This window comes from Curcuma longa, chromosome 4 (assembly GCF_044706935.1).
Source record: "Curcuma longa cultivar G26 ecotype Majalengka, Jawa Barat chromosome 4, ITB_CL_G26_1.1, whole genome shotgun sequence".
Lineage (NCBI taxonomy): Eukaryota > Viridiplantae > Streptophyta > Magnoliopsida > Zingiberales > Zingiberaceae > Curcuma > Curcuma longa.
In genome coordinates, this window is record NC_133864.1 from 10,462,346 (window position 1) to 10,481,733 (window position 19,388).

Below are 19,388 nucleotides of genomic sequence, written 5' to 3' on the forward strand. Positions count from 1 at the left end.
ACATCAATTTTTAAATCAGGGAAAAAGATGAAAAATGTAAAAGAAAAACATCATTTACAAACTTCTCCACCATCGTTTTCCAAGATCAACCAAAACATGAAACAAACTATGAATCCATATTCATATCACAAGTCCACCAACTTAACAACAACGTATCTTCTTCTTGAACATACCTACGCTTGATGTTTCCACACTGCATGAGATCAAAAAGCTATCGACAGCCGAAAAGAGTCGCGGCCGGCGTAACGATAAATTTTGCGGAGGTTAATTCTCATTCATCAATGTGGTCTTGAGATCTTACAACCATTACCACCACCACTGCCTTCGCTATGAGGGTTCAAAGGAGAGATGGGGAATCAAAAGGGAACAAAAGCAACTTTCTCTTGTAGAATGGCTACTACCATATCGACGATCTAATTAACTGAAGGATACAATAATACAGGTATATATACATCGAATTTCGACTCACATCTGGCTCGGCCTCCGTTTACCGCTATCTGTTCTCATCCTTTTTACAGGCTTAGCCCATTGTATATCTGCTATGCCGGAGGAAACCCTGTGCCCGTCGTTGGGCCGTTGCATCTCGCGATGTGGCAAGCTGGATGTATGCTTTGCCTGGAGAGCTGAATTGGAATTTCTTGGAACTGAAAGGGTGGAGTTTCGGTTGATTGAGGAAGATGGCCCGGAGCTCATGCCTCCTGAACTGGTTGGTGAAAGTGGTCCGAAGCGACTGGGGTTCAATGGTGATGCGGGGCCGATCCTTTGCTTGACTGAGGATTTGTCTCTTTCTTTCCTCTTCTTCTTGCAGATGACCAGATCACCGGGGTGTGGCAGGTATTGTGAAGGTTCAGGTGCCTTCTCTATCCTGCTCCCGGACACCAGCCTCGAATCTTTCGGCTGCTTGGAAGATGTCGACTTGGTCCTCCATTCATTGTCCATAGGAGTGGCCATATGAGGTGAGGATCTTGGCGGAGGCGAGGATTTCTCCAACTTGTTAATGGGTGTGTGCTGCTTGATTTTGTTGGTGGTTAGTTTATGTGATGAACCAGCTGGCGTTGTTGCAGACTTCCTAGGATTAGAAAATGTAACTGCATTCCTAGCTTGCTGGAAATCTGAATCTGGAAATGCAATCTTCATGATATTAAAGAACAAAGCTTGGAGCTTCTCGGCTTCACACTTCACCTGTGATAAAAGAGGAACGCGATCAGGATAATATTAACCCATAATGATTCCTAATACCAAACATTCTTGAAAGTTTATAATGCTCACAAGCAGATGTTCAATAAATACTTGGAAGGAAGGTAATAGTGGGGAAGATGAGGGAAGGCTTACAAAATTACATATAGAAAGGTTAACCAAACTGAAATATGAAAGGCTAACCGATCAAAAAATTTGCCACACGATGATCAATCTTAAAAAATAACTTGTTGAATGTCACAGTAGAACAAATTAACAGCAGAGAAAAATAACAAGAGAAGAGCAGTCTTGTGGATCAATCTTCTGTTTGTTTTTTTTTTATTTTTGGGTTCTTTCAAATTTTTTGTGAGCAGAATACAATCGATATTTGGGCATTTATTATTGTTTTGAACTTTTATGCTACTTTACCAATAATTATTAGATTGTGTATAATTTCATATTCCTATGTATCCAATCAGTTCAGGGTTCAGATTGGATCTTTTAGGTTATATCCACGACTAGACATTTCAAGTTGGTTCAGTTTTGCTTGGTTTTCCAAATAATTATACTCGCACAACAACATAGAGAAGAAAGCACTATGCTATATAGATCGACTGTGTTAACAAAGAAATATCATGCAGCCATTGGCAAGATCGGCACACGTAACAAATCATGCATCATAAGGAAAAAAAAAAGTAATTGGAAAACAAATATGCAATCATTTTGCACAACAGATTTATCAGTTGCTACTCTAAAGAAGTAATTAACTTGGAAACGAAGGAAGCCGACTGTACCTCGTATGTATAGTTGCAATGCTGAACTATAGTTTTCAGCATTGATTGCACATCTGCTATAAAGTCTGTTACACCACTGTACTCCAAATTGTCCACGCGCTGTTCGATTCTCTGAAGATCCAGGTTATTGCCACTTGCAGCACTAATAGCAAAAGACGGTTTCTCTTTTCTCCTCCACCAATCATAAAAAATTGGCACAATTTGATTACCATCTTTATGTATTCTCATCTGCAGCTTGCTAATGACATTCTTGCACTACAAGAAAGTATGACAGTAAGTAACTCAAAACTGAGTTGTTTAGAGCACTTTCAACAACAGCAAGATGAGTAATAAGCACTACGGACTAATTAAGACACCTGGAACTCAAATGCTAAACTGCATTTAACCCTTAGTAAAAGAACAATAAACAAATAACTATTAACTCCATTCTATATTCAGCAGTCAAAGCAAAAAGCCCCAAATAGTCGGCTCAACATGAAGATGAAATACAAAACATTAAGTAGAAATGTGAACAAAAAACATAAGTTGTTAATATGATCAGTAAATAATATCTACAGTATGCTGTTTAAATGTCAGCAAGCTAATACTAAACTACTATTTTCTACTAGAAGGAAATTGATTAAAAAACAAATTTCATCAGAGGCTAGATAAGAAAAGAATGAAATCTTTTGAGCTTTAGTGATCGAACAATAGATATATTGTTTTGCACATCCAACTGTTGGAGAATAATATTATAGAGCAAGTAGCCACAAGTCCCAACTATTAAGTTTGCAGGATGGATCATACAGCATATACTTGAACTCCAAGTGAAGTCATATTTACAGTGAACCAAATCATTTGGATCTTTCTTTGAACTAACTTCATCCAGACACAGTGTTGATTGCCTAATTATAGAATCTATTGGTTATTTTTGAAGATGCTTATGTCTTTTTTTATTCTTCTCACTTTATCATGACCATGCCAACACAACAATTACATTTTTTGAGGTAATCTCATAATTATCCTGCACAGCTTCTCAATATTCCCACCTTTGCAACTCTGCAACCCCAATTCATTCTCCTAAATAATTGTGCTAACTGGTCGTAATTCGATTCTTCTATTTTGTGCCCCCCAATATTGCAGATGGTGAACCCAAAAAATTCCTCACTGCCAAAAATGGTATGAATTCTAAAACAGCTAAAAGACAATGGAGCTTACCTTTCTTTGTGTAATGTCAGACATTTTTGCACCCATGTGCGTAGAGCCACCAGAATTGTTGGCCCTGTTATGCCAACTTTCTCTAGAATGTCCATTACCATCTTCGGCTGTACCAGAAATGTAACTTAATCTGCCAGAGATTTGCATAGGTGAAATCTTTCTTGCTGATGTATTATGCTTGTGCTTCAATGACGAATTAGTTGTGCCGTGCTTCCCTAAACCAGCATCAGAAAATGACTCAAGTTTTCCGGTCCTTGACGGCTTATCATATTCGTTACCAACCTTTGGCAGTTTTGAACCACGTGCAGCAATTTTTGCAATATCTGATTGTTTATCATCTTTTTCTACATTATATCTTGGGTGAATCCTTATACTCCTCTTTCTCTTTATTTTTGGTTGCAAAACCTGTTGATCTTCCTCTCCATCCTCATGGTCATGAAGCCAGCTACCTGATTGTTGCAGATCCAAGTGAGAATCACCTGAGACTGCAATTTCACCTTCCTCTAGTTCCTCAGACTGACAAATCCATAGATAACTAAAGTCAATCAAGTATCAAATAGAATAAGAACATAAAAAAGGTAAGATATGGTTTAACCTACCATCTTTTTCAAAGGAAGACCAGGCCTGGCTTCTAATAAAGAAAGAGATCCAAACTTTTGTGAAGACAACATGGGAGTTTGAGGTTGTGACAATCTGCCACTTCCAGAAGATGTGTTTGTAGACCGTTGAACCATTGTTTGAGAGGACGCATGATCCCTTTTATCACGACCCATCCCCTGAGTAACTTGAATCTTGTGGCTGCGTAAAACATCATCATCAATGAACTCTTCATCATTGAAACCCCCAATTCCCACCTCTTCTTCAGATGCATTCCTCTCCTCTGAATCAATATCAGAATCTTCACCATATTCATCATCCAATTCCTGATAAGCTTGATAATTTTTTCTAGGGCGGCCCCGTCTCCTTTCCATTTTACTAGAGGAAGGATCACATATAAGTGCACTGGGTTCAGTTACAACATTGGCTGACAATATGTTTTTTAAAGATTTCTTGGATAAACTAGCGGTAACAGCATCTAGCTCACTAGAACTAACTCGAAGCCACTTAGGGACTTCACTGTGTTTAACCATGTCAGCAGTCCAATCTAGATCCTCATCCATTTGATCAAATAGTCGAACCTCCTCCTCGCTACGAGCAATCATGCGATTTACTTCTTGCATAGAAGGAACATCATGTACATTTTCCTGATATCTCTCCTCATCATGCAGCAGCATCTCCAGTGTCATTCGTCTTTCCTCATGAGTTGTTCTTTGATCAAAACGACCAGCATTAATTACCTCATCAGCCATATCTATCTTATATTGTTGTATGTTGCTCCTAATAAGGCTCTCAATTGACCCCATGTACCTATCTCTGCCAGCAAGATCATCATCTGAATCCCCAGCTATTCCACTCCTTAACTCATCTTCTTTCTGATAGCTTGAGATTTTATCAACAACAGCTTCCATGTATATGACTTTCACCTCTCGTTTCTGTCCAATCCGATGAGCCCTTGCAACTGCCTGCTCTTCATTTTGGGGATTTGGATCAGGATCATATATGACAACTGTATCTGCAGTCTGGAGATTTAAACCTCTTCCAGCAGCACGAATGCTAAGCAAAAAGATAAAACACTCAGAGTCAGGGCTGTTGAAATCTACAATTGCCGATTCCCGATCCTCCAAGCATGTCGAACCATCTATACGTCTATAGACAAGTCTTCGCCACTGCAAGTATTCCTCTAAAATATCAAGAAGTTTAGTCATTGTACTAAAGAGGAGAACTCGATGACCTGCTCTGTGAAGTTTTATAAGCATTCTGTCAAGAACCCAAAGCTTCCCACACGATCTAACAATGAAATCCTTGGAATAGTTACTCAAGTAAGGATAGTTAAGCAAAGGATGATTACAAACTTTCCTCAACTCCATACATTTATTGTTAAGATTCTTATATGTTTTAACCTGGTACACTGGATTCTTTTGCACACGGCGCATCTCATCTTCAGGATCAACCCGAATAGTACCAGTAGGTTTAATCCAGTCATAAATTGCACCTTGGATAGCTGACATTCTGCACCTAACTACAATTGGAATCTACACAAATAAAGTAACAAATAAGCTTCATGCAAACTCTCGTATAATTTGCATTCTAGTTCACACTACAATTACCTTCCGAGGAAGTGAACCTTCCACATCCTCAAGACGTCTTCGCAGCATGAAAGGCTCCAGAATCTGGTGCAGTCTGTGGATTATGATCACCTTTTTTTCAGTCTCAAGCCACTCATCCTCCTCTTCATTTTGAGTACCATCTTTCTGAAAGGGCTTCGAAAACCAATCATGAAATGCCTTGCAATTATCGAAAACTTCTGGAAGAAGTAGATTTAAGAGGGACCACAGCTCCTTGAGGTCATTCTGCAAATAGATTTTCAACCAACAGATTTAACACGTATCTGAAATCAGAGTTACCTTGTCTAAATATGACCTAACTGTCATCCCCATACCATATAAGTTGGGAAAATTCAATCCACTAGCTCGTTTTAAACCCACATCATTAGTTAAATCCATGTAGAAAAAAATATAATTTATTAGAAAGAAAATAATGTTAACATACATAGGCATGGAACCTAAAGAGGCTACGTCTGAGGTCCAAATTGAAATTAATCTAGACTAATCATCTTATCAACTGAATCTTGAAGTTTTGGTATCTACCAACTCATCCCTAGTTCCCTACATCTTGATAAATGGCAAGCAGAATCAAATTTACAAGAAAACCATACTCATCAACAGATTTAATACACAATTTTTTATAGCTTTGTTGTCATTAAAGAGAAAATGATAAAGATGAGATCCAAGTTGACACGGGCCTCGCTAAAGATTCTAAAGGCTAGAAGATGACCTAGGACGAACCTGGCATTGGCTAGTACATACAGGAAAGATTGCCTGGTCAAAAATCATGCTCGAAGTATATTGTTATCAAGGAAAACCTCAAACCTTTCATGGAAGGGATGTAACTTCATCACAGGTGACAATTATGTGTTGGTGGTATGGAAGGGAAACAAACTATGTTTCATCCTCACACATCATGCTAATATTAAAAACCATGTTTCATAAACCAAAATTTTATTAGATGTAAGATTTTTAAAAACTAATCTAAAAAAAAATCATATACCATGCAATATTTTATGAAATTTTGGTTTATAAAACATGGTTTCTAAAAGCCACCACTTGGACCGCATTTGCAGTCACCTAGGCAGATCTTTAAATTGGCACGTGCAGTTAAAAATTTTATTTTCGTACATCTAAACCATGTTAAGCTCAACCAAATTTTACTTAAAATTCTGAATTACCTTATTTAGTAGTTTGTGACTAGTTAAGTGTTAGCTTAAACACTTTTGGAAGTGATAAATACTTTAGATATCAAAATAAATATTTTTTTATTACTGTAATACTTGACTGTGTATGTTTCAACATATGGCTATGTAAGTCGCATATGCACTATGAAGTTAGTCAATCACATACCACATGCATACGCTTTTTGAAACCATAATAAAGCATGCACAACCAAACAAGCTTAAGCATAGAACTTTGTGAAAAAAAAAACATATTTAAAACTATCATACTGCAAAACATATATGTAGCATAAAAATGTCACAAGCACTTCTAGTTGTTTACCAATATAAAAGGTAGATAGATCAAACCTGTAAAGGGGTTCCAGTTAGTAGCAATCGCCTTTGGCAACGGTATCTATCAAGGGCACGTGCCAAAACAGATTCTCTATCTTTCATTCTTTGAGCTTCATCAATGACGATGTACTTCCAATCAATTTTTGATAGCTTAGAGCGATCGTACATAATGAACTCATAAGTTGTTACCAACACATTAAACTTAACAGCGCATACTTCCTGCAACGAAACAAAAAAGAAAACATAGCACGGATGCAATATGGTGTTGAAGTACATGCAAACTTCCAATTCATTAAAAGTCTTAATTAACCAAAAATTTCAATCATCAATTTAACCAAAAATTTCACACATCCTCAGCTAGCCGATTAGACCTTCTATTCTTGAAAATATAGTTAAAGAAACAACTTATGCAGCTTTTAAGGGTGGACTATATGTTGGTATAATTGGTCATTTATTTTGTTTCTGTTAACACAGACTTTATTTTTTAGTAAAAAGGAATGTTTAATTCATTTGCCTTATGGAACTTATTTTTCTAAGGGTATTATATTTATTTCATTTACTTTATGGAACTTTTACCATAAAGTTAGATCAACATTAACCGCCATTTATATTCTATGGAACAAAAATTTATCAGTTTGTATAAACCACTGTAAAGAAAACAAGATTGATATTAAACTGATAAGAACAGATACTCCACTTAGAAAACAATCTACAAAAAACATTTCTTTCAAAAAGAACAGTAGAGAAATTATAAGTTAACACTTATCTAGCATAGCAACTATTAGCTTGATATTGTGTTCTTATGAAATGTATTTTAGTAGTAATAAGGATACAAAATAAGGACGTGGAGAAAGAAAGGATATGAGGATATGCCAGAATCATTAGCTTCAACAAGAACAAAAATGTCAGTCATGTAAAGGTCAAAGTGGAGTTTCATAGAAACAAATTACTTGAGTGTCAGAATATATAGTTTTTAGCCCCACATTGCTTAACAATATTCTATTTGAAACTTCAATATGAGATGACTTACATCTTTCCTCCCAACCCCTCTCCTTTAAAGTCTAAAGTGCAGATGACCATGCATTTTTTTAGTTGAAACAAAGTCATGCGCATAGCACTCTTGGCAGTTTATTTTGGTTGCATTTTCATGACTGACTAACAAGTCACAACGATATGCATGGTGGCATAGAGTGTATAAAGTATTTGAAAAAAGAATTTGATGCAAATCAATGAAAGCAAAGCTTTGGAGTTTGAGATTGCTAACAGCGTGGAAAGAGTCTTGTCTTGGAGGAAATGTTCTACATTAGAATATACACTTATGTTAGAGGTTGTTTCGGAGGTAGAAGAACCAAACTATTGTAGCTCGCTTTTATGCTATAAACATAGATTTTGAGATGATGTGACCTAACACTAACATCTTAGCTTTACAAGCTTTGAACTACATGCATTGTGATTATCAGACTAATACATCTATCATAAGCAATTTGGTTGATGGACACACTGAACTATACATTACATTTGATTGTTAATGATGAGAAATTATTATGTCCAAAGAATCGGCATACCATAGCTATACAACTCTTTTCATGAATATATTATTGATATATATACCGACCCGCTCAGTGCAACTCAATTCTCCACGATCTGGGCATAATTGACATAACATCTATCAAAATAACTAGTCTTTTCAATCTCACATTGCACTTTTCTTGTCTAATGTTGTGTTGGACTGGAATATAAAAGGTGGGCCCGGTATAATTCAATTACACCTTGCCTCTAAACTCTCATATAAGGCATATAAATAGCCCGCTAAATGTAGATACCTGTAGGATTTTCATTGTCTGTAACATGAACTTGTAAAGAAATTCATGTACTAGTGGCATGTGCATAAAGTAGAAAAGTTGAAAAATCATGTTGTCATAAAAAAAACAGGTATGCACCAACCAACCTGAAAGAAAAGCTTTGACCTTTCATCCTTGCTACCAACATAAAAAATGCATGATATAGATGGCAGCCAATTTAGCAGCTCACTCTGAATACATTTTGCAGTGTCAGCCCATTCTCCTAACTTTTTTTTTTCCAAGAAAATGAACATATTGAAGAATAATAAACAGTGAACCAAAGGCATTACCTTCCAATTTACTAAAACAGCATTAGGGACGATGATCAAATGCGGGCCATAATTTCCTTTGAACTCCATCAGGTAAGCAATCAGTGCCATTACCTGTTGAGCTCACAGATCAAATAATGCTTCATCAGAGTATGTCAAACATTCATGCTACAATAGTTCTCATTACAAGCACTCAGTTGAAATGGACAAAAAATGTTCCAAAGAAATAAATATTAAGAAACAAGTCCAGTCTCCAAAAATAAACATAATTGCACATAATGCACTAATGCAGTATAAATTTGTTATCCAGAAGGGAAAACAAAAGTGGTACCATCAGCAATATTAAATAGCATGAAGATTTAGAAATTAGCAACCTGGACAGTCTTGCCGAGACCCATCTCATCTGCCAAAATTCCATTCAACTTGTTATTGTACAAGGAAAGCATCCACTGCAATCCAACCTGGAAACACAACTAAATAAAATCATTTTGTCTCCAAACCTATAGTCATATGCAAAAAAACTTATGAAAATTGAACCTACAAGTTGATAGTCTCTCAGGGTTCCAGCCCGCAACATCGAAGGTTGCCTCGTAACTCTTTCTGTCACAGCATGAGCCAAATTATAATACCTAACAGAAAATATAGAGACAATGAGACAATAGATCACGACAATTTAAAGGTGAGATAAGAAACAAATACCAATTCAAACAAATATATAGCCAAAAAAACAAGACAAGCTTACTTGTTAACAGAACTGTCCTTTGGGGCATTCATTTCAGAGAACCGGTTTCTTATCATTACTTCCTCCCCTGCGCATGCAGCTGCAGCTCTGACTTCTTCTCCTATGAGAGACCCTGTCACCAGTAATGATGGTGCTATAATTAAGCAGTGGAAAAGAGATCAAAGAGCATAATTCATCCAGCTTTATTAAACCTGTGCACGTGCAGCAGAAGCTGCAGCATTTGCTGCTTCTTCAGCCTCTTGATTACCCTTCGCATCTGTAATTTTTCCCCCAAGCCTGCGAAGATACTCTTCTGTCTGGGTTAAGAAGGAAGAAAGAACAGAATAACGTTGAGCAGCATCTCCTTGGATGCTTGTCTGCTGCTCCAGTAACATTTCCCGGTACCTATCTACATCATTATTCTTCAATGCCTCCATTCTTTTATTTCTGTCTTCATCTTCCCTCTTTGAAAACTCTCTCAACATCCTCTCATGATATTTTGCAATTCCTCTATTTCGTGTAGTCCGAGCATCGCGAATGGCCCAATGTGACTCTAAGAGTTTCTTACGCCACTGAAATAGATATTTCAGTAACTTCTCTCTAGATGTCCTTTGCAGCTGTTGAACTTGCCTTGCTAGCTCAACACGTTGCTGTTCACATTGTCTAACAAATTTGCGGTACTGTCTGTCAGACATTGCCATTATCTCCTCCTGTTGATGTTCAACTTCATCCCTTAAACGTGCCTGAAGATTGAATAGTTTGAGTTTTTTCTCTTCGATTTGCAATTGTACCACAAGATCCGGTTTAATTATTTTCCTCTCTAGGTTAAATGCAAGTAACCAACTAATCTTCTTTAAGTTCTCTGTTCGATTCTTGGTAAGCACAGATTTAGCTTCCTCATACAGCAAATCTTTAACGTCATAAGCCAAAGTTAGATTACTGGAGTAATTGGTAGCCGTTGATGCCAAGGTGTCAGGTCTCCTAGTAAATGATGAGAAATCAAAAATTGGGCCATGGTACTTTTTCAAAACACCATCTCTTGAAGATTCCGTGGTATTTGTTGGTGCAGGCATTTTCACACATCCAGGAACCATACTACCACCGTCTGCAGGAGTACCTTTTTCCTTACAACATGACAATCACCTTTGGAGGATGAGTTTTGACTTCCCTTTTCACTCTCTTGCTCGGATTTGACATTGGAGCTAGTTTCTTCCCAACTTACCAATAGAACCCATGTGTGCAGGTTCCTTTTCTAAATCAACAGAAACTTGCATTTGACTGGCAAATGCAGTTTTCTCTTCTCCGGAAAAAGGTTCCTCCTTCATCTGAGTATGCCTTTTAGTCGCAGAGGCAGATTGCTGTATTTTGGCTATTAGATTCTATGATTCTCCTGTGCTTCGTTGTTGCTGGTTATAACAGTCTTTGTTGAATCATGGTTTACGTTTTCAGGTTGACTGGGGCCGTGAGGTGGTTGATAATCTGAAGCAGAATCTGAGATTGCTTGAAGAACTTCAGGTGGTAGACTTCGTTCACCGCGCTATTGTCGACAACACATAAAAAAATTATTAGTTAAAATCTTTAAAATCTTGAAAGGAAAACAGTATAACCTTATGAATTATAGAGAATTTCATGGCAAATGCACCAAGGAAAACAAAAAAGAAATTACAGTTTTCCATGAAAAAAAAGGCAAAATTTCAAGTACCTTCAAACGCCTGAAAGCTAGGATTTGAGCCTTGAGGACATGAAGTTGTTTCTTGGTGAACCCAAAATGTTGTTTTGATGTCTGAGCAGATCCAGTATCAGTTGGATTATGAGCACCCATAATATTATTGGATGGAGTTGCAAGTAATGGGATGGGCTGATTCGCTTGTTGCAAGGGCCTAAAACTTTGTGTTTGCATTTTATTCACCATAGAAGTACTATTATAATTAGATTTTTCTAAGGTATGATTCATGGAACCAGATGAATTTGCCAAATGTGTATCTTGTGCACCACTGCAGCTCACTGTTGGAGGTCGAACAACCCTTTCATTCTGACTGACCTGGCTATTCTCAGCAAACTGCTGCTGTTTCATATGCAAAATACTATTATTGATGCTAGGGGTATCTCCAGCACTATTAGAATTCAATGGAAGCATTTGACGACGCTTCATATGCTGCCCGGCAGACAAGTCACTTGTTGAATTTCCATGAGCTGAACTTTCACTGCCAGCTGGTGACTGCATTGCCTGCTGTTTAGAAGTTGGTAAAGATTGCTGTATCATTGTACTAGTTTCAGTTGGCTTTTGCCCAGCAGGAACTCCATTCGACTGCATAAATGGCAGAATTTGGGCGATCAAATTTAAATTTGCAGGAACAGATAGATCAATGTTATGTTCCTTAGCCCATGCCTGCATTGCTTGCATCTGTACCATCTCTAATTGGTTGCTTGCAAAAATTTGCACATTAGCTGGTGGCAGCAGTGACTGCACTGGTCTTATCATGTTAACAGAAGCCAAATGTGCATCTGTTGGGAAAGGCTTCAGATCATTTCTTTGATCATGATTTGTACGACCTTGCTCCATCTGTTTCTCAGCATTTGTGAATTGTTCAACTGTTCTCTTCAACATGGGCATCTGTGGCTTACTAGCAGTCTGTGACATAAGTTCCTGCATCTTTAATTTGTTCATGATCATGTCTTGATCTCTTCCGGATTGACTAACCATATTGGTTTTACCTTGCTGCTGCATAGCGAAATTACCATGAGATTTCTGCTGAGCAGACTGCAAAGCAAATTGGAGGTAAGCTTGATGAATGGGATTCTGCATTTGCTGTCCTGTGCCAAGCCCTTTACTTTGATTTTCTTCACGAAGCTGCAACGCACCTGGTTGATAAGGAATATTGCCATATTTTTTAGACGATTGAGACAAATTTGGGGCAGAGTTCGCCAGAAATCCAGTTCCAGAGATTCCAAATGTACCACCAGCTTGATAGGGGAGATGAGATTGATCGGTTTCAGCTTTCCTTAGCTGCTGATGATGATGACTTTGCTGTTGTGCTAGTAATGCCTAAACATACAAGCAAAGCTCGTCACGTTCAACTAAAAAAGCAAAACTTTGTTTCTTATGACAATTGTGCATATCATTAGCTCTGGCCAATACATAGACTGAAGCATGAACTATATAAGACGAAGTCGAATCCAAGCGTTGCAAAACAAAATAGACAGAACGTCTGGCAAGTAGTATGATCAATCCTCAAAACCAGTTCAAAAACATGAACATCTAAAATAATCAAAAAAAGGAATCCAGAAGAAGCAACTGGAAGAAGATGTCCGAACCTAACCACTGATGAAGGCTCAGTGCTCCAGCAAACCATTTGCAGAAAAAATAAGACCAAACTAAATCTTGTATTATGTATCTGTGCCAGACGTCACAAAGACTGAAAAATATAGTCAAGTTCTGGCATTTCAAAAGAATGAAAAGATATCTAACATGAACAAATCCATTTCAAATCATAAATGTCATGAACAAATCCATTTGAAATCATAAATGTATCAAATGTATGGAAGAAGTCAAGCTCGGAGACAACAAAAATTGGGATGCAAGTCGATAATTTTAGCTCTGAATCGATTGAAGCAACAAAAACGAAATACAATTCGAAGAAGTAGCAAGGCCTTAGAGACAGATAGAGAGGATAAATGGAAGATTAAGCTGAATAAATCCGTCACAGATTGAGATATAGGAAGAGGAGAGAAAGAGGTTCATCCCTGCCAACCGGGAAGTCAGCTTATCACTGATAGATGGCAGAGATGAAGGGCAGGCTTCAACTGTACTTTGTTGAAGCACTTGAACGATACCAAAATCGAACAAGGAGCATGGTAAGAAAAGCACAGGATATTGGTGAGAAAAGCACAGGATACAGCGAATCTAGACCGCTACGTCCAGTGCGAATCCTCCGAAAACCCAAGATCTCGAATTACAGAACACGCTCTGTCCCCACTTTTCCCGAAATATGGAAACAAACATTGACGACCATCTTTTTCTCAGATCCCCACGCAACGGCCGCAACTGTCACACATGTCAGGGTACGAAGACAAACAATAACGGGTGTCCACGACTGACCTGCCTATGAGCCAGCTGCTGCTGTTGCCGCTGCTGCATCGACTCGAGACCAAGGTGGTTGGGAGCGGAGACGGCGGAGGACGAGGAGGATGGAGACGCGGCGGAAGACGGTGGCGACCGTCCCGGCGGCGGCTGATGAGCCGGCGCCGGGCTGGGGCCGCTGCCAGATTGCATGCCCAATCCGCCACCACCTTCAAAGATCGATCTTTACGGATTTGAAACCCTCCAAAACTGCAGACGCGTCAAAGCCGACCGCCAACACTTCCGATCGCGACGCAACCGAGTGGACTGAAGTACACCGCTCTCGCCAGTCAGTTTGCCGGCCACCTACCCCAAAAAATAGCTGCTTTGAAGACGCCAGATGGCAGCTGAACCATCAAACCCGCCGCCTCGGAATACTGCGATCCCGCCGGAGCGCCGGCGACCGATCTCGGAATTTTAAAAACGAAAAAACAAAAGGTCTCGATTACGTGCTAGCTTCGGTCAAACCCTAACCCTAAAACAACCTCACCTCATCTTGTTCTTTTTTCCTCATTTATTCTCACTTTTTGCTCATTTTTCCACGATCTCTTTTCAGACATCCATCGGATTCTACCTGAGTTAGCTCCCACAACCAAGGTTAAATGATATGCTTAATAGCCCCTTAAATTCGAATAAATTACGACGTATACCCCTGGTTTTAGAAATTAAAGAAAACCGCTTTTGTCATCTTCAGAATTAAAATTCCATTTATAGACCTACGTTCACATAGTTGTAAACTGATCGGATGAGGGCAATTTTGTCAAATAGGAATCTATTAATGGTTCCAAAGTAGTTTTGACCGGTTTGACCAAGCGGTTTTATAACGTGGCAGTTCGGCGACTGACCGAAGGCAGTTTTGGGGCGGGCCCCGCTGACGCCTCTTCGTTAAATAATTTAGAAATTACAGCTGGAGTCTATTGTGCCCCCTATTTCATTAATAAAGTAATTTTGTTTGGCTTCGCAAGTCTTCTTTGGACTTAGAATCGGGATTTATTGGAAGTTGAGTGAACTGCAGTAATGATACAATATTTTTCGGCTTATTTGATCAGGTGGATAATGCGTGACCAAGCGGTTGCTTTTGGGCCAACCGATCATGGCTCGAATCGTGTTCTTTGGAATGTCAATAGTTAATTTTACCCGTCATTTTTATCATACAAATTATTAATAATTTTTATAAATTAAATAAGATCGTGAAAAAATTAAATAAGATTAATAAATTAGAAAATAGAATAATATCAAATAATTCAAAATTAATAAATTATAAAATTAACTTTATAGAAAGCTTATATTAAAAAGTTAAAGACAAATAAATTAACAAAATAATTTGAATAGAAAATTGAAATAATTATACAATAAAAAATTTAAAGTAAATAGATTAATAATTAATTTAAATAGAAAATAAAATATATTAATTAATATTAATCATGCTATTAATATTGTTTAAAAAAATTAGAATTAAAAAGTTTAAATGAAATTTTTTTAAAAAATAGTTAATTGAAATAGAATAAATTGAGTTTTTCGAGTTAATAGACGAGATGTATGCAAAGCTTATGACGAGTTGTCACCAAGGAGCTTGTTTGGCTCAGCGCGATGGTATCTGACTTTAACCTTGCTAATCTTGTGCAACTGCTGTTTCTTTTTAATAAATGATCATTAATCGATCATTAATTATTATTTCGGATTTGAACTTCTATATAAGAGACTATGACCATGGACAAAGAAAAAGAGGAAGAAGAAAAAAAGGCACACAACAAAAGCAAGAGCAGAAGAATATAAATACATCCACTTCCTTATTCTTACTTTTTCTCTGTTGTGCACTCTGTTCCTGAAAATTTATCTATGATAGCATTCAGATATAAACTCAATTCATCATGGTTGGTCTTGATGATGATAACAATTTTACTAATGTATCTTAGAAAACGAATGTTCATCGTAATCTCAAAACATAGTCAGAAGAGGACGAATGATAAATTAGATAGTCGACAGTTGTCAAATTCAATTTCCTGACTCGGCTCTCAGTGCCATGAGTCGAGAGCACTTGGTAGAACTTGATGACTCAGCCAAGTCAACTCTCTTATACAAGACAACTCAGCTAAGTTAACTCTTCCGTACAAGACAGTTCAGCTCGGTCATATAAGACATCTCATTTCAATCATATATGATAGTTCAGTCTTATAGGTAGTTAAGTCATCCTAAGCAACTCTTCTCTTTTTGTTTAGCAGTCTGAGATTATCCGTTCAAGTCATCTCAACAGATAAATCTAAATTATTTTGTGTAATTTCAATTCAACAATCCCTTATAATCATTAATAAACTTCTAAAAAGACATTGATCTTAGATCCCTCAATGTATGCACCAAAGAGCTCTCCATTTTAAATTGGAGGTCCCATACATTGATCCAACTATGATCAAATTGATCTTAGACCTTGCAAAGTAACTCCAAAGTTAACTTCCGTATCTTGTTAAATTTAGAATTGAATTGTTTGATCTCGCAATAGTAGATGTTGATCTCACTAAGAATAAATAGATCTTAGATATTGCAAAATAATTATTGATGTCTTCACTTAGTCATGGTATCTACAGTGTGTCAATAAGTTGATAATCAGCTACAACTCTGGTTAGATTTTCCAAGAGCTAAAACAGAATTGTTATCTTAGAAATACTATAATACCATATAATTAAGGCTTCTACAAGTTTATATACAGTAGCTGGTGGGCATCAGAGAAGCGTATGCTTGTTCTTAGCTTGATCCATTAATTGAGTTAGAAGAACTTTTGTTGTGGTCTCATATGTTGGGATCTATATGCGCAAAAAATCGATTAAACCGCATATAACGCAGCGGAAAACAGGATCCCTCCAGAAGATCCATGCGAAAAACAAACTCGTTTGACGATTCTACCTACTAGAATCGAATATACCTTCGATGCGTGCCCTTCGCAATCCCGACAGCAACTCTTTGCCTTCAAGGTCGTCGGATCTCAGCACGATCAGAGTGTTCGCGCCTCCACGGTATCCACACGAACACTGAGATGGAGAAGAACCAAACTGTGGTGCTAGCCACAAGAGGAGGTTCGGCCAAGAAGAAGAAGAGAAGAAGAGAAAGAGCAAGAGTGTCCAACAACCCCTTCATCAAGAGCCTCCCACCCTCTTTTATAGCCCACCATGAGATATAATGGATGAAGGGGAAAATTAATATAATATTAATTCCGAAATTAATATTTTATTAATTCCAATGCATCTCATGCAAAAGATCTTTCTCCTCTTTTAATGAAAGATCATGCATCTCATGCATGACAATCTTTCTCTTCTTTTAAGGAAGATAATGCAGCTTTTTAATTATCATGCATCTCATGCATGATAACCTTTTAGTCAAATTCGAATTTGGCTTGTGTGACTTGAGTCCAACTCGAGTCTCACACAATCTGAGCTGACTTGAGTCCAACTCGAGTCCAACTCGAGTCCAGCTCAATCCGAATTGACACTTAGGGCTAATTTTAACATCATACACTGACAATTTGTGTTTTTGGCATTCTATTAGGATTATATCTGTGTTTTTATATGTGTAATAATTATGTATTAGGGATTGTCATGTCATATTAGGTTATCTGATATCTCTATAAATAAATAGTAGTTAGGGTCTCTAGATCACACGAATAATTTTCTCTATTTTATTTTGAATTTCTGCGTCGGAAGATAATATTGAAAGGGGTCAAAAAGGTGAGCAATTAGAGTATCTAATTATAATTTAAAATTTATTCTTTAATATTATCTCATGTCAAATCTATACATAACAATTATAATCAATATTAATACAAAAGAGTGTTTTTTAAATTTTATATCATTAAAATAATATTTATTTTAAAAATATTTAAACTAAATTGCTACGATGTAAAATTTTTATATGATTTTTAATTATTTAAAATAAATTTAAATGACAAATAGATATTTCACTAATAAAAGTAGATTTATGTCTTTGACTTAATTTGTTTTGATTCACAATCAACAAAATGAAAAATTATTTTATTTTTATGTAAATTTTATGTTTTAATATTCAGGGACTTCTTGACGATACTTAAACTGTATACAATTTTCATTAAAATTTAAATCTAATTTTCTTCTCTCCAGTAAGCTTAATTTATGTCCATAGGTTGCAAAACGAACAAAGTAGAGGACTTATTCGAAAATATTTTTAAAGTATTTTAAAAAACAAAAAAAAAACAAAAAGGTCACGCTTTCGGTCCTGGTGCATCCATCAGTTTTTGTCGCCGTCTGCTGTCTCCAGATTTTTTTGTCGCCGTCTGCTGCTCCGGCGGCGATGCCCGGGAAGTAGCCTCGATATAGATCGCCTGCGGAATCCCCAACCTCGAGTGCGTCTACTGCCTCGCGTGCGCCTGCTGGGTCTGGAAGCGCTGCCTCCACAACGCCGGCCACGACAGCGAGACCCGGGGCCTCGCCTCCGTCGAGGAGTTCCAGCCCGTTCCGCGCCTCTGCCGCTACATACTCGCCAACTACGAAGACGACCTTGAGAATCCCATCTAGGCTTGCCGGGCGGCTGCCCCGTGGATCCGACCTTGGTGGTGCGCAGAAAGAAGTACCGGGACACCGGCGGCCACGCGCCGCCTTACCTGATCTACCTAGATCACCAGCACTCCGACATGGTGCTCGCCGTGAGAGGCTAAACCTGGCCAAGGAAAGTGATTACACCGTCTTCTTGGACAAAAGCTTGGGAAAGAGGAACTTTGATGGAGGGTATGTTCACAATGGGCTTCTGAAGGCAGCAGCGTGGGTTTTGGACTCTGAATGTGATGTCCTGAGAGAGTTGATGGAAAAGTATCCAAATTATACCCTTACTTTTGCCGGCCATTCGTTGGGGTCTGGTGTCGCTGCAATGCTGGCTTTGGTAGTTGTTCTAAACAGAGACAAGTTGGGGAATATAGAGAGGAAGAGGATCAGATGCTTCGCCATTGTGCCCGCACAGGGTATGTCTCTCAATTTGGCTGTTAGATATGTAGACATTATCAACTCTGTTGTGCTCCAGGCACGATCTCTTTGGCTTAATATTTAACTCACTATATATAGTTGGATGAATTGTTCTTCATGTTTTACTGTTAGTGTTTCATTAGTAACATTTTTAGCTTGATACTTGCGAAAATTAGTATTGTTTGTTCTCAGGAAATCAAGAATGATTGATAGCAATGTTTGAGAAAATGTGCATGATTTTCTTGTAAAGAGTTAAGTTATTATTATTATTTTCTTCTAATGATTGATAGCAATGTTTGAATTCCATTGATGAAGAATATTTTAGAAATCAGTTTTTGAATGCAGATAAATTGTATTTTGAATTTATTCGGTGGGTGAATCAAGAAAAAATCATCTGATAATCTTAATCTATATTTTTTTTCTCATTTCATGTGAATCATTTTAGATTTTAAAATGTGGGAGGTGAATCATAATTGTTGATAAACTATAGGGGCAAATTGAAAATTGTGTCTAGGTTTCGCCTAGAAAGGCCCAGCCCAGTCGCGAACAAGGCCTATACAAATGATTTCA

The 19,388-nt window shown here is 37.6% G+C and overlaps 1 protein-coding gene and 1 pseudogene across 2 annotated transcripts in view; both read right to left on the reverse strand.

Moving 5' to 3' along the window:
- Positions 1 to 200: 200 nt before the first annotated feature.
- The window catches only part of LOC141826361 (ATP-dependent helicase BRM-like), a 32,477-nt gene continuing 13,289 nt past the window's right edge, over positions 201 to 19,388 (reverse strand). For both annotated transcript variants that reach the window (XM_074713604.1, XM_074713603.1), the window contains 6 exons: positions 6,904 to 7,107; positions 5,375 to 5,617; positions 3,767 to 5,299; positions 3,168 to 3,683; positions 1,971 to 2,225; positions 201 to 1,182 (listed from right to left, as the gene is read on the reverse strand). In XM_074713604.1, coding sequence (XP_074569705.1) covers positions 466 to 1,182; positions 1,971 to 2,225; positions 3,168 to 3,683; positions 3,767 to 5,299; positions 5,375 to 5,617; positions 6,904 to 7,107 — 3,468 coding nt within the window. In that variant the 3' untranslated portion in view covers positions 201 to 465. The remainder of the gene's footprint in view (positions 1,183 to 1,970; positions 2,226 to 3,167; positions 3,684 to 3,766; positions 5,300 to 5,374; positions 5,618 to 6,903; positions 7,108 to 19,388) is intronic.
- LOC141826234 (ATP-dependent helicase BRM-like) lies at positions 8,859 to 13,992 on the reverse strand (annotated as a pseudogene).